We start from the raw sequence: 15,357 nt of genomic DNA on the forward strand, positions 1-15,357 counted from the left end.
GAGGAGAAATCACACCTTTCTTTCTGTGACTTCCATTTTCATTTGTGCTCTCTCCACTCACTCTTTTCTGTCTCTCTTTTTCTCTCTCCTGGAAATTATCACCAGCCATGTCAGGAGCCCTGTCGGATGGAGGGGGAGAAATGTGTCACACTGCCTCTTAAGTTTCTGATTGTCTAAATGACACAGAATCTCATCATACAGCTGTCTCCCTTTCTGACACTACAATTACCCATAATTCCCTCTGTCATTCACTGTCTCAAGGTTAGTATTTTATATCTTGAACAGAGGGCGAGGACATTTACATTTGGAGGCTAGAATAAAAAAGAGACTAGAGAAACAGTAAGTTTTTTGTGTGTATATGTGTGTGTGTGTGTGTGCGTGTGTGTGTGAAGCCTTTGCTTTATTTAACATATTTAGCTATTTTAAACAGGATGTGTGGTTTTTCAGTGGCTTAGTCTGGTTATTTAGTTAGCTTGATTTTCCAAAAATTTACATCCTTAAAAAACACTATGGTGTCTGGTTGAACCACAGTGTAACTTAAAATACATAATGTAAATCACATTTGCCCATTATGTTAATGATTTTGTTAATGACCAAGCACCTTGTTTCCACTGATGCCATTAATCATTGTCGGTCACCAAAATAATATTCCTTGATACTACCCTTCGAAAAGTGGGTATAGTCTGTCCTTCTTGACAAAGTGTGCTCAGTGAAAATGGTCCATTATCATGCCACGGTTTACTCCATCATCTCTGATATTCTTATATGGTCTCTGGGTTAAACAGTACGTCTTCCCATCCTTTTTACCCCATCCCTCGAGTAAAGTGTTCTTCAAAGGTATATATTTCATTGCAAGCTGACAGCCTTGACACCATAATTGACCTGAGAGCTTCCATCTTACTCTTTTGAAATTCTCCGTTGTAATGTGTGTCAACTAGATAAAATGATTTCCATCTCCACCTTTCTCTGGATTTCCATTTGCAAAGACGGCTGACTGACTGACTGACTGACATAGGCTCCATTATCATTCTGTTTGAATGTCTGTGATCGGGGGGGAATGATGTGAATGGATCCATTGTTTGAAAAAGGTGCTCACACTTAAATCCTATACATTAACCGAGCATGTGGAGCTTTTAGGTGGGTCAAATAGTTTGTGATAATGTCGGGATTTGATATTCTTTGTGAATAACGCTTTGCTCTGTCTGACAGACCACCTAATCTGTCTGTCAATGTGTCATGGCTTCGTGGATGCAAAATCGCTTTTCAGGCTTTCACTAAATTTGCTAATAACCTCCATAATGTTCATATTATTGAACTGGAAATTATCAAGAGTGGGAATGTACATTTTAACCTTTGAGTATTGTTTCAGTGGACAAGAAAATACTTTTTCAGTTTGTGTCATGCATGTATGAGCAGAGGAAAAGAATGTGCATTGGCCTGAAAATTATATTTCGAAAATATACAGAACAAGGTGTTTTGTTATGTATGTGTGCATATGTAGTATCGTAAATACATTATTACAAGCATTTAACTGCTTTCAAGCTCATTTAATTTATGGTTCCCACATTCATCCCGAAAATAAATGCTAGATTGTCCCCTTTCCTTTCTCTTTATAATTGTTGCATCTGTTTCCGCTCATGGTTTTTATTACTACAGTGTGTCTGTCACATTTATCATGTCACTTGAATCCACTGTCAAATTGAAAGACCCTTAAATCTTTTTCTTTTCCAGTAAAAAAAGACAAGCACCTTTTCTGTCTTGTTCATTTTCTTTTATTTGTGCTTCATTTTCACATGTGGCTATAAAAAGACACGCTCTGTTTTTGTATGCCATGTCATATTATTAAGTTTCACGCTTGCTCCGTGAACCCGAGACATATTTTCTGCTTTCCCCCTAGCTAATTGGGAGATTGTTAGGATTGTCTCTATCCAGAGCCTGATGCCCCCAAATGTGTCAATGTGCTGCTATGCTGCCGCTAGACTACATGTCTTCTTGTCAGTTTGGGGCATGTTTTTCAGAGCGGTTTATTAGATTAATTAACACTGTATTGACAAACTGTGATAGGATTGCGACACCCAAAAAAGGGTCTCTTTTTAAAAGTGCACAATTGGAAAGTAACAGATAACACTTGAAGTGTTATCTCTTTTCTTGAAAAGGGTCTACTAGGAACTTTTTATCAGCGCGGTGTACTGTGTTGAACAAATGTGACCCATGTGTTTATTTTGCCTTTGTTTGAGCTTACAAAGTAGAAAGAGGCTTTATGTGCCTGAGTAAAAAGCCTTCAGGGGAAGCGGCACTTTTTAGGGGTAAAGCTGGGAGGCTAAAACAAGCTTTAAAGGAGGGTCCAGTCCCACTCAGGTTCACTGGTAAGCCTGTTGGACATCCAGCTTTGTTCCTCTTATAGGCTCCTTATCAGTGGCCTGATGCGGTTGTCCCCTCGTATGTTCCTCTTGTACCTCAGCTTGGCCAATTCGATGGCCTGAGTGCTCAAATTGAGCCATTTCGTTTCACTTTGAGACAAACTAGGACCTATAATGCCTGTTTTTTTTCTTGTTTGTTTGTTTTTGGGTTTTCGGGAGGTTTTTTCATACCCCTCCTCCTCTTCTTGCTTCCACGTTGGCCTTGGTCTATGTAGTTTGTCAGTCCCTCCGCCTTTCTCTGCTCTTAAGTTTGAAGCGCTAGCCTTGTGAGGGGTCAGTGTTTCCACTCCAGCAGTGTCAACTTCAATCTGGAGCGATTTGGTGTGAAATGTGTGCCATGGTGTGGGGGCTTGCAGGTCAAAGCCCCAGTAATTGATGTTGCTTATTCATCTGCTTTTCCTTGTCTACTCTTACTGCAGCACAGCGGCCGTTTTTGTTTGTCTAAATTGTTTGAAGATTTACTGTAGGTCTTAGGGCCCTGAGAAGCATCCCCCTGCTGCACTTTGTCTGTGTTCCTACCTAGCAGGGGGTTCAGCACTGGGGACACACAATGGTGCCTGCACAAAAGAGGCTTTCCCCAACACAAGGCCTGGAGGACATCTCATAGCATGATACTGAGCACTGGGGGACACACAATGGCAGAGGCACAAAGGAAGCTTCTCTTAAGACAGGACTCAGAGGACATCTAGCATGACAAGCAGGGCAGCTCTCACTGTAATTAGCCATGGAGCCAGCCTAACCAATGGCCTTGTGAGATCAGTGAACTATCAGTAAACAGTTTTAAAAAACAGAAAGGAGATCGGCAGAAATTTGGTCTTGTGATGCAGCAAACCAAATGAAAATGAAGCACAACAAGTCGAAGATATGGCTCTGCATAGATGAGAGAGCTGTGTTTGAAACCATTATCCCTCTCTCCGCTGACCTCTTGGGGTCTGCTGAGCTCTCTTCCGCTCTGTTCCTTCTGAAAAAGTTACCTGCTAGCTGAAGCGCAGGATGAAATGCTATATCTGTTTAAGCACAAAGAGGAACATAATGATGGAGCCACGTTTAATCTGGCCCTCTAGCATGTCAGGTGGCTGCATGGGTGGTATGTCCTCCAGGGCCTTTGAAGAGGCCTGATTTAGAGAAGAGATTTGGATCATTACACAATAAAGAACACTTCATAAGTACTGAAGTGAGTTGGAGAAATGACGGTTAATGATGTTGACAGCAATTCACCTCTGCTGAATTACAGAAAGATTTGACTCAACTTGCCTTCTTTAATGAGCCTCACTCTGTAAAGGTAATGGGCCAGCGGTAAGACAAGGAGAGAGGCGGGGAGCGGAGACAGTGAGGAGAGCGCAAGAGAGAGTGGGAGGGACTTTTTTTTCCCTTCTTCTTCTATGGGAGCTGCACTGCTGCCCATGGTTTACACTGGGCAGATAGGCTATCACATAACTCCCTTTATGCTGTCAGTTCAGGACACTACAGAGACATAAAGGCCATCTTCAGTAAAGAGACCACTAGTGCAAAGGTTGTCTGATCTCCTTTGTTAAAAATGTGTGAATATGGATCACGAGATCTGACATTACAGCTTTGTTTGTATGTTTATAAACTGTTAAAGTAAAAATCCGAAATCTTTTGCAATATGACCAGATTATAGTGTATGCAAGTAACTTTTGGATGGTGTTTACTTTGCTTGCAGATATTCTGTTGAATAATAAATAATTGCATTTTCACACTGTGAAGTCTGCCTTTATGTAGAGGGTGTTCTCCCAATACATGTCCATCATTTTCTGTGATTTTCTTCTAAGTCTGTCTTCTGAATTTTATTGTCTCTGCTCAGATCGAATAAGCCTATTTACACACTTCTGGAGCAAGGACACTGATTCCAGCCTACAGCTCGTTTGCTATTTCTAATCATGCATGTTTATGTGCAAGTTTGTGACAAAAAGCTTAACTGACAGCACGACAGTTGATTTGCAGTTCTATTTTTTTCCCCACATCTTACTGTCATCCCATCAAAGTAACATATCTGTCGGTGTCTTTGAGTGTCTCACGCTGAATGATAAATATGTACATCCAAACTGGGATTCAGTGCCAATTATGCATTGACAGAGATGTCACCGGGAATGTAACATTTAAATTAAAATGATGGCATTCAGTTTCAAACTGCCTTGTGCGGTGACATGTTCTATTATCTCCTTCGGTAGTGTAAGACAAGGCAAAAACAACAACGATGAAAGAAGGAACTATCCCAAAGGTCAAATCAATAACTTTGTTGTTTCTCTGCTTTTTCTTGTTGACACACCTACATGTCAGTCATTAAGCCTATTAATAGGCTTGTTAGAGCCAGAACATGCTCCTGACTTTTATTGTCATCTTGGAAAAACATACTCATTATCCTGCTGGCTTTCAAAGGCCCTGGAAACCCTCCAGTTTCTAACAGTGTTGTAAGCTGCACTGAAAACATGCATGATAGGTCAATGTTGGTACAATGTTACTACAGTTATATTGATTTCCTTATGATGATTTTACACGAGTAGCATAATCATATTATGTCGTGCATGGAAGTGCAGCAGGCTCTATTTCACTCCGAAAAAAAAAAAATACAAGGCTTGATACTTTAATTGGCAGGAATACTTGTCTAATTATCACTTTTCTGCTTGCTCTCCATGCTGAGATTATGTAATTATCTTTCTGAAACACTGTGGAACGATATTGCTTTTTTGTGTGTCATTTCTGAGACGCCTCTGTACCTGACACTCAGCAAGCCACTTAATAATATGCTAGAAAGGCAGCTAATTATATCATAATAATGGCTTGATGAAAGCAGTAAGGCAGGCTGGTGAATCAATCATAGCACTGTTAGACTGCTCAAGTTGTATCTTTATCCCACATTATTAGAATCACACTAAACAGGAAGTTCTTTAATTACTAATGTGTTTATTCATTATGCCACAAGAATTTGGAGTCTTTGCATTTGTTATCGTTATGCAAATCACGGCCCATACTAAATGATATGTTTCTCTGCAATGATATTTTCAGCAAATTGAATCCCTTATCAAGTTAATTACTCCGTGTTTACAAGCCCCCCAAGCAAGGATATCCCAATTAAAGACTACACCTGTTCTATTTGTGGGATTTGTATTTGTTACATGTGCCATTACATGTTCTCCTGCAGAGCACAGGTTTGTCAGGGGGGACGAACCACCAGTTAGACCCCTTACTGGGCTTCCATATTTCATCCTGCTTCTACAAACGTTCTTGGCTGACTGCTGTCGTCTGGTTATGGGATCCTTTGCAGAAAAGAGGCAGGAACACAGCTGACACACACATCCGTAGGACCTGGGGAGGGGGTAGATGGGTAATCTGACGGAGGGCGCGCCCGAGCACCAGCAGCGGCAGCATCAACAGCAGCCGTAGACTGCTTTCGAAACTTTTTAATTAGCACTAATTACCTTTGCAGGAAAATGTTGAGGCTTGAAAGGATTTGTGTCAGCAAGTGGGAGATCAAAGACTGTGGTGCTGTGCATTTTAATCTGAACACTGAGGGGTAATAGGGAGCTGTTTGTGTGTTAGAGAGGAGGAAGGAGGGAGAGAGGGTGAGAGAAGGAAAAGAAGCATCCCAGGTGGTACTTGAGTAGTCTACCTCTAGTTATGCTGCCTACCAATCACACCACGGGTCCCGTCACATTATAAAATTTTCCACTAATATAAAGAAATTAACTTCTGTTTTTTTGTTTTGTTTTGCTTTTTTTTTTTTTTTTTTTTAATTGTTGAATTGTTGCTTTCCTTCGCTTTGTTCATTTTCTCCTTTATCTGTGTGCATGCATTCCTCAGTGTCAGCATGTGCACACGCGTGTGATTTTGTGTGCGCCGCTTCATCAGACTGACAGGCATTTCATAGAGGTGGTTTTTAATGCATGCCTGGACCTCACTGTGGCAGGGTCATCCATCAGACTTCAAGACAACATCGATCATTTGCCATGAAGAGAGCGCAGGGTAGTGATTATTTGCTATTAGGTGGATGCTGAGGCATACAAATGGCTGGCAGTTGACAGTTGAACTCACTCAAACGTAATGCGGGATGGCTCCCCCTCTCAGGGAAATGTTGACAAGCACCGAGCCTGAACACTGTAATGACAGAGTGTACAGGCAGACGGGGACTGAGGGATTCTTCCTCACAAGATTGCATGTATTATTTAATGTTTTTATTTTATTTTATTGCAAGACTACATGAGTTTGTTTCCAGTTGCATATCCTGTGTACATATACTATATATTTGTGCCTTCTTTTATTCATGAAAAACTTTGTTTAATGTGAAGCATCCTTATTGCAATATGCCTTGGCTGACTGACCCTGTCACTGCAATTTTACAGTATTATATACACTTAAAGATGCGTGAGCGTGTGTCGCATGCATGAGAGCTTGCCTGTGCTTGTTTGTGCTGCATTGATGTCCTCACTGACTGAGATGCCATCAGTGAATTGATTTTCAGCTCCCTCTCACTGAGGGAGGAGGGTGTTTGTCATGTGGATAGACAACTAATCTTTCAATACAAACATTCACAAGACGCATGGCCATACTGTGAGCACAGGCTCTGAAGGAGCTCAGCTTCACCCACACATTGCTTGCCACCCCCCTCCCTTGTCCGATGATGTATTTCTCAGTGTACAGTTTAGTGTTGTACATGGGAAGCAGCTGTCATTCTGTCTGGCCATGTAACAAACCTCGCTTGCTGAAACTTTAAAGAAAAAAAAAAGGCTTCCACCTTTGTGCAGTGATCTTTCTATTTCTTTCTTCACTGGGAAGGAGGTAACTCTCCCCTACCTCTCAATCGGGTCATTGTTGGAGCTTAGACTTCATCCCGGGCCAAACCGGGGTCAAGCAAGGCTTATGAGGTCGGACCTGACAGGAATGTCTGTCAAGTTTTTATCCCCTGGCCAGGGTTGATCCAGGGTCATTAATCAGAAGGGGATTGGAGGTGCAAGGGGAAACATGAGGCCAGGTGATGCTGACCTCAGTACAGTGTTTTTGATTTTGTCTGGTGCTGACTCTTTGTGTGTATGTGTGTGTGGTGGGGGGTTTGTGTGTGTGAATTGACAGGATCAGTCCCTGTCTGATTCACAGTACTCTAAGCCCCTCTGCCAGCGCTAATGACATTGAGAGAGAATATTAACCTCACACACTCAGCAGGAATATCCACAGGGGTAGTCTATTACTCAGACACGGCAGGATCCACAGTGGTATTATCATTCAAACACACAGAAGCTAGCTTTAAACGTTCGACAGACACACCATGGTGTAGACATTTTCAACATTTTAATCTGCACTTCTCACATAATAACCTCATATAGCATGAAGTAATGAGCGGTGATATTTAACTTCTTCATCAACAAAGAACTTTGCTAATTATGTTTCACAGATTTCTTCTTGCTTGAATTTGTTTATGCTCTCTTAAAAGATATTTTTGTTTTAGAAAATGATGTAACTGTAGAGTTCAATCTGGCATGCCACCTCCAATTGAGAGCTTTGTAGCTAGTGATGCTTTTACACATAGGCTATCGGGAACACGCATAGTGCAATATTCAAAACAGATTAAGAGTGAACCCACATAAAGAAGAGATTTGCTGGCGGCGCCAAACGTACTCTAATGATTTGCATTGCCATTAATAGTAATTTGCAGCTGCCTAGGAGGAGACGTGTAATCCCTTTCCCATGTGTGAATTGACATGCATTCAGGGAGGGCTATGTGTGTCCTGGACGTGTGATCTTTAAATGACTGCCACCTGAGTCCTGGCAATACAGAGAGAGGAGTGCTACACTGAGCAGCGACTGTCTACATGTGAGGGAGATAGGGGGTGAGAAAGGGAGAGCTGTGGGGGAGATAGAGGCAGATAATGACAGAGATGCATGTACAGAGATGTGTATAGGCCATAAACTGTAGCTGGAGGGAAGAGTGCTGGAATAAACCTGATCAGCAGTGTGTGGAGGTGGTAGGAGGGATGTTGGGGGCTCAAGGGGTTGCAGGGCATTAATTTGCTTTACAGATAATGTCATCTTATTTACCATGAGCTAATCCTGATAGTGTTTTGATGCTGTATTTTGGTATTTTTTTGATGTTTATTTGTGTTTTTGTTGTGGGTTAAAGTGATGAAATACAGCTATGTTGAACTAATGGAGGCTTAGTGTATTAATAGGTTGAATTTTATCCTCAATTTTTACACTATTGTCACAAAACTGAATAACTGTCATCACACTGGGCATTTCATTTCTCACCACCACTTTATTTCACTACAAATATCAGTTCTATGAAGTCAGTATCATATTAACATTTTGAGAACTATTTTTTAATAAAACAAGTGAAACATCAGAGCATTGGCTTAACTAAATCTGTGTTTTCCACATGCTTTTTTGTAGTTTACAGAAACTAGACAGAGAATCAGTTAACAAGACATGTTGCAATTTGGTGATGTTGTCTAGTTGCAGTTGGACTTGATTCTTAAAATAAGTCGATTTGTGTTGGAAATGTGCAATTATTTTGTTAGATTCTTGTTAAGACAACAAGAATATAGGGCATTTGGATAATTTACGGAGTTACTGATTAAGACTGAGAGATATTCAGCAGTGCACAGTGGCAAGAGCCATCAGAATATTTCTTGACTATTTTAGGCTGAATGGCTCTACAGCCTCCTTCCTCCCTCTACAGCCAGCCCTCCTCCATTCACCTTTCTTATTAAGTTTATTAAAGCCAGTCCACATACTGGGTTTCCCAGGTCCAGATCCTTTTCCCATTCATTACAGTACCTTATCCTGGCAGGCAATCTGAAGTGTGCTCTGAATAGTCCATTATGCACATATGAAGGCCATCATGGCCCCAGTATTGGTCAATTCATCAAACATTTATCTGTTGCCCTCTGAACAGGACGTCAGCATGCCTGTCACTCTGCAGCTCTGCAACCTTTGAGAGGACATCAGCCCTTTAACTGTGGACTGCAGCTGCGAGGGCTCTCCGGCTTTTCAAACTGTGTGTGTGTATGGTTTTTTTTTTTCTTTTTTAAATATAAATTAGTCTCAGGAACTTTTCTTGTATTCCAGTGGCAGCTGCAAGAATGTTGACTCTGTGATCTCTATCACCATTTCAGCAGCGGAGAAGGCTTTGAGGTTGTTTTATATGATAGCTCTGTAATGTACAGCTAAGACAAACTCCACATTTGACCCATCGTCTCGAGAGTTTCTAAAAATTGCCAACTATGATTAATTTAGGCAGCAGTTTCAAAAGCAGCAGACATAAGAGGGAAGACTGAGTAACAAATGTAAAAGAGCCAAGGCTGCCGTTTTCATTTGTTGCCTGAGGATATCTGACATGACACTAGCACACACCATTGGCAGGAGTGACTGACATTTCAGCCAATAATGGTCGAGAGTTTTCTTCCCTCTGTTGTCAGCAGTGGTTTATCAATCACTATGTCTGCATTAGTATTAGTGTATTGATCTGGCAGGGCTGCTCTCTGGGTCAGTGTCTCCTCTCCAGTGTCCTTGTCTGGTTTCCCACATTCTCCCTTGCTTCTTGTGCTGAGTTTCTATTCCAGCTATGTATTATAGTACATGTACTGTTCAGCAGACTGAATCGTATATTATAGGATCTTATAGATAATGGAGGTTTCAGCACATACATTCACTTCTTATGTAAGCTCAAAAACACACACACTGATGCACACAGGGCTTGTATGATGTATGATGCTAAGATTACACCGTCTAAGTGGTAGTCAAAGTGTAAAGACAGCCTGTGTGAAGTATTAACTCTGACAAAATGAGGCTGATCATAATTATCTTAACAAGGAGCGGCGTCATCACCTCACCTTGTTAAAGCTATCGCCTCTCTCCATATCTGTCTTGCTAGTTAAAGCTTTAAGTAGATGCCATTTGATCACTCGTTACTATAGAAATCAGATTTTTCTAAATATGTACAATGCAGTGTCATGTGAGAGTAAATTATTTTCTGTTTCCTTTTTAATGAAAGGTCAGGTTTTAATAAAGGCTAATTCCAAAACAGATTCTTTGTGTTTTTTCATAGTTAAAGATAGCATGAACAGAAGTGACATTTCAGTGTCATCTGTGGAAATCACAGTAGTAGATGTATGAAACATGGCAAAATGGTAGTGGTAGCAGTAAATCTGTAAAATTAATTATTATTATTGTAAGATTTACCAGTGCAATTTAACTATTATCACTCTCATCACAGCATTTTTGAAGGAGGTGTATTACATAAAATAGTGTTAACATTAGAAAAAGAGCTCTTTGCATATATTTACTGTAAAATTTGTGTGTGTTGTCTGTGTGTTTTTCCTGTGTTCCCAAACCTCTATAGCACTGGGACTCCAGTCAATTATGCTCATTAGTTTTGTTAAAAGCTAAAGCATTTTTTTTTCTTTTTTTTTTTAAGAAGTGAAGTACTTTTACTGCAGTGCTTAAACTTTGTTAGTTTTCCAAGCCGCACATTAAAACAAGAAAGCTTATAAAAAGTAATGAAACCAGCTATGGAAATCTGCAGAGGGAGCACAGAAAGCTGGAGAGTATTAGAAGTTCAGTCCCTGCACTGTGTTTAATGCTGGATGGGACTCTGTGGCTCTCCCCTGGCTGTGAATTTAACTGATTAAATCAGCCAGTGCACGCAGCAGTGGTGACATGAAAACAACAATTAATAAGGCTCCCTCCTGTGCCATGCGGCTCCCTTTAACCGAGCAGCTAATAACATCACCCACAGGACTGCAGCCCATCATACACACACACATGCACTTACAGGTGGCAATAGTTAGTTAGCAAACCTCTTCTCACAGCAAATAAAATGTTAATCCAACATGGAAACAATATTGTTCCTAACTACACATTAGCAAAGATTATACTTGCAGATTAATTGCACGTTGTACCAAATTCCATGTTAGTACAAACACAGTAACTGTGCTGAAAAATATTAATTGTATTTCCTTTTTGCCAGTAGTACTATCACATCTATACTTAAATACTTCTACTTTTGGACTTTCATAAGTTGTAATCTGAACAAAGCCTAACTCTTTTTAGTTATTATTTAAAATCCAAGATATATAACAGTAAATTTATCATAGAGTGACAAAAAAAGTATATCTGAAATTTGTATTTTTCACCAGTTCTATAGTTTCAAGGATAGAATGGCATAATGGACTCTGTTGCTTTAATAAATGTGAAGCACTAAGGGGAAAAAAACAAGCAAACAGAAAAGGATTTCATAAAACTGGCACATCTCTCTATTCATCCATCTTGCCAGTGCATTAATCAGACCTGATAAGAGGTTGTCAGCTAGTGGCTTTGCCAGCACACTGGCTAGGTGCTGTCAGCTGTTGTTGTGGGTATCAAGTGTGTGTGTTTGCAAAATGTTGACGTCTTTTGAAATAAGGCAGCTCAGTCCGCCTCACTCGGAAGTCTACAATGAATTGCTGATTTGTCATTTTCCACCCGAGAAGACAGTTGCAACATTTTGCTTTGTAGTTCAAAGTTGCTGCCAGTATGTCCGCTGCGTGCATGTGTGTGAGTTTCTGGATCAAGGAATATGTCTAGGTGGAGTCCAAGCCGATCGGTCGTGAAAAAAAAGAAAAACACACATGAGAAACAGAAGAGATAAAGCAAGAATGCAGTTGGTCAGACTCACTAAAAATCTTTCATAAAAAAACATGCATGGCTACTCAGTGACCAATTAATTGGACGAGTCAACTAATTGTCACTCGAAAGCTCCACATGTATTTTGGTGCAGTACATCATATCCCAAGCACTTTTTAACATTTGTTTTTCCTTGCTTTGCCAATGTGTTGTTGCTTTTCCATAATGAATGCTGCCGTATATTATACATTGCTCCCACACTGTAAGACTGCTCGTTGCTATCCATTTGCAGATTGTCATGATAAAGGTATTATATTTACATAGCTCTAAGTTGGTGTGTATTATGACAGCAATTGACACTAGGCAGATCCAGGGAGGAGCAATAGTTCATGCTGCAGCTGTTTAGACCTCACTGTACCTTGAGTTTGTCATGTTGCTATGTGACACTGTTCGCTGGAATTCATATTTATGTAACTTAATGTCAAGGTTATCTGTGTGTTTTTAAAACCAGAAACATACTTATAATCTAAAATTTTGAAAAAAAAAATTGAACTTTGAGTAAATAATTAAAATAGTCAAATATATATGATAAATTAAAAAGTGTTCATTTAAAAAAAAATCTGTTGTATGAACAGTGAGAAGCAGTTCTTGAGAGGTAAACTGTCTGCATCAAATTCTGGCAGATTTAAAAGTCAATGAAGTCACCTGAGCATGGCATGCTGACAGTGTGAAGGATTAGACAACACACACATTGCCTTTATGCACCTTTTATAACTTGAACTTTGCAGGGCTCTAACATTACTCCTAACACCACCCTCCATCATTTTTATGCCTGTGTGAACGTGTATGTGGGTGAGAGAGACAGAGAGGGGTAGAGTTGGGATGACCCTTCACCTCTCTTTGCAATGTCATAAAACGGAGCGGAAAGGCAGAATTCCTTCTTTCGAAAAAAAAAAAATCCTTTGATGTTAAAATCCCAACACTAACCCCTATTGCGGCACAGTTGCAAAAAAGTTTCCCTTCCATTCCATCTGTGATTGCGAGAGTATTCCGGTTCCTCTGTGAAAATGATGGATGACAAGTTAAATTTGTGTCTGGGGAGTGAAGGTGAACTGTGACAGAGTGATTTGTCTTGGGAATGGAGGGTTAGGGTCAGGCGAAACTGGGCGCCTCAAGGCACAAGACATTGACAAATTCATCCTGCCCGCCGCATTTCTGAAGCCTTTTGTTTTGAATCCTGGCTACTCACAAGTGACCCCCATCCCTCATCCTGCCAGCCGCTGAAGGATGCCTCACCATGCCAGGGGAGCTCAGCACCACTAATTCTTGTCATTCACTTCCCTGACAGGCCCAGACCCATACTCTCCCGCCGTATGAAAGAGGGAGGCTGAAATATTTATTTCTGCACAATAATGTCTGACCAGATTTAGAGCCATAACAGTTTTCCTGTTGCCTTATCATTGCAGGTCACTGGCAGGCCTCAAAATGTTCACTGAGCTGGAAGAGCTGGTCGTCGACAACAATCTGCTTGGAAATGACCTCCAGTTGCCCAGGTTACCCAACCTCCACACCCTGACACTCAATAAGAACCAAATATCCTTTCAAACAAATCACTCAGTCCCTCTTTCATTTTGATTTGCACTCTGCTATGCAGACATAGATTACAGGCACCGGTATTAGAATCAGGCTTATTTTGCTTACATTGCTGTGTTAGTACAACCAGCTTTTGTCTCAAAGAGCCGGTTTTTAATGTCATGGCTTTGCAGGGAGCACTGTGTGTTGCAAAAGAGAGCAGAAGAACTTGGCTGTCACAGAGCTCCACACAGGACTAGTTTTTGAACCACAGGGACCTCTAGTGGAATCAAAATTTAGAGTCAACATTACAGATGTATTTTTATTTTCAAAGAGAATAGAATGTGTTGGATTAAAATTACATCCCAAGAATAAAAGGAAATCTGGTGTAATTGCTCTTTTGGTAATTTTAAATCTTGGGGAAAAGTCATCTAAGTTTTTTTCACATTTGTGTCCGATGCTTTACTACACCACCGAAATAAAATAAATCAGTTATTTAATTATCACTAAACAAACTAGAACATGCTCACATTTTGGCTCACTGATTATAAGGGCCCTGTGTATTCTACTTGCCACCCAACGTAAACATGTTAAAACCAGAGCTGTGCGAAGCCACCCTAAATTTAAGACACTGGCACATTGCGAGGCTGTTTATGATCAGTCAGAAATGTGTGAACTTCCCCTCTAAGCTTCAGAACAGGTTTAGCAATGTGTCCTGTTTTCCTCTGGTTATGCAGATCCTACTGGGTAACGATGCTCACTTTCTCTCACACATTCACACACAAACACACACACACACTTCCAGAGTCAACATTAAAACTGGGGCTCCTTGAAGTGTGCGTCTGGGACTGTGTGCTGAGTTTGGTTGTGAAGTGGTCGGCACATGCTAATAGGCCAATTATGTACATCCTGTCGTGGCACAGTGCCATTTTAAAGCTCGAGCACTGCATTAGTGCAGTTGTATTTTGACATTTTGGGGCTCAATTTTCCAAGTGAATGTATTAGTGATGAATGTGCCTGCTTAGGGGCTGTTTGTTTTTTCCACGTTTTGCAAAAGTTTTCCACAGCACGGCTCTGGGAAGCACGGACTGTTTGAACCACAGGGCATCCATCATTTTGTCACTGTTCTGCACCCGGCCACCTAGGAAATGAAAGAGATCGAGAGAAAGAGAGAGAGAGCAGCAGCCAAATTGTGTCACTGCAATATGCCAAAGCCTGCACCTTAAATTGCCCCTCTGTCTGCCCAGTCTCACAAAGCCAGTGACTAGCCCCTTTGAGCACCTCTGTAAATTTGACAGTGACGTGTTTTAGTGCAGACAGGCCTTGGGAGGGGTTGTGCGGGTAGTAAATGCTAATGTAATTAACAGCGCTAGGTCCTTGACATCCGCCCTTTGACACCTGACTGATATCGAGGCCCTGCTGGAACACTTGGCTGATGTGACCCCGTCACTGGACTACCTAAGCCTGCTGGGAAATGAAGCATGCCCCAACCAGCTGGTCAGCCCGGATAAAGATGAGGACGACTACCAGAGATACAGGTCAGTTATTACGTAGATGAGCTGTGATAATGTTGCACATAAATAAGGAATAGATATTACTCTGAACTGGATGGATGGATGGATGGATAGATAATGTTCGGGGTGTGTTTACATTTTCAGTCAGACAGATTTGACACTATCCAGAATGATAGCTTTTTGTAAGTAATGGATTTGGAAATGTTCCTTTCTTTTTTTTTTCACATCCAGACCCC

At 40.9% G+C, this 15,357-nt stretch overlaps 1 protein-coding gene across 1 annotated transcript in view; it reads left to right on the forward strand.

Moving 5' to 3' along the window:
- lrmda (leucine rich melanocyte differentiation associated) overlaps nucleotides 1-15,357 on the forward strand; it is a 203,044-nt gene that overhangs the window by 124,050 nt on the left and 63,637 nt on the right. Inside the window, exons 3-4 of the mRNA XM_041050327.1 lie at nucleotides 13,502-13,628; nucleotides 15,006-15,145. Coding sequence (XP_040906261.1) covers nucleotides 13,502-13,628; nucleotides 15,006-15,145 — 267 coding nt within the window. The remainder of the gene's footprint in view (nucleotides 1-13,501; nucleotides 13,629-15,005; nucleotides 15,146-15,357) is intronic.

Source organism: Toxotes jaculatrix, chromosome 11 (genome assembly GCF_017976425.1).
Source record: "Toxotes jaculatrix isolate fToxJac2 chromosome 11, fToxJac2.pri, whole genome shotgun sequence".
Classification (NCBI taxonomy): domain Eukaryota; kingdom Metazoa; phylum Chordata; class Actinopteri; family Toxotidae; genus Toxotes; species Toxotes jaculatrix.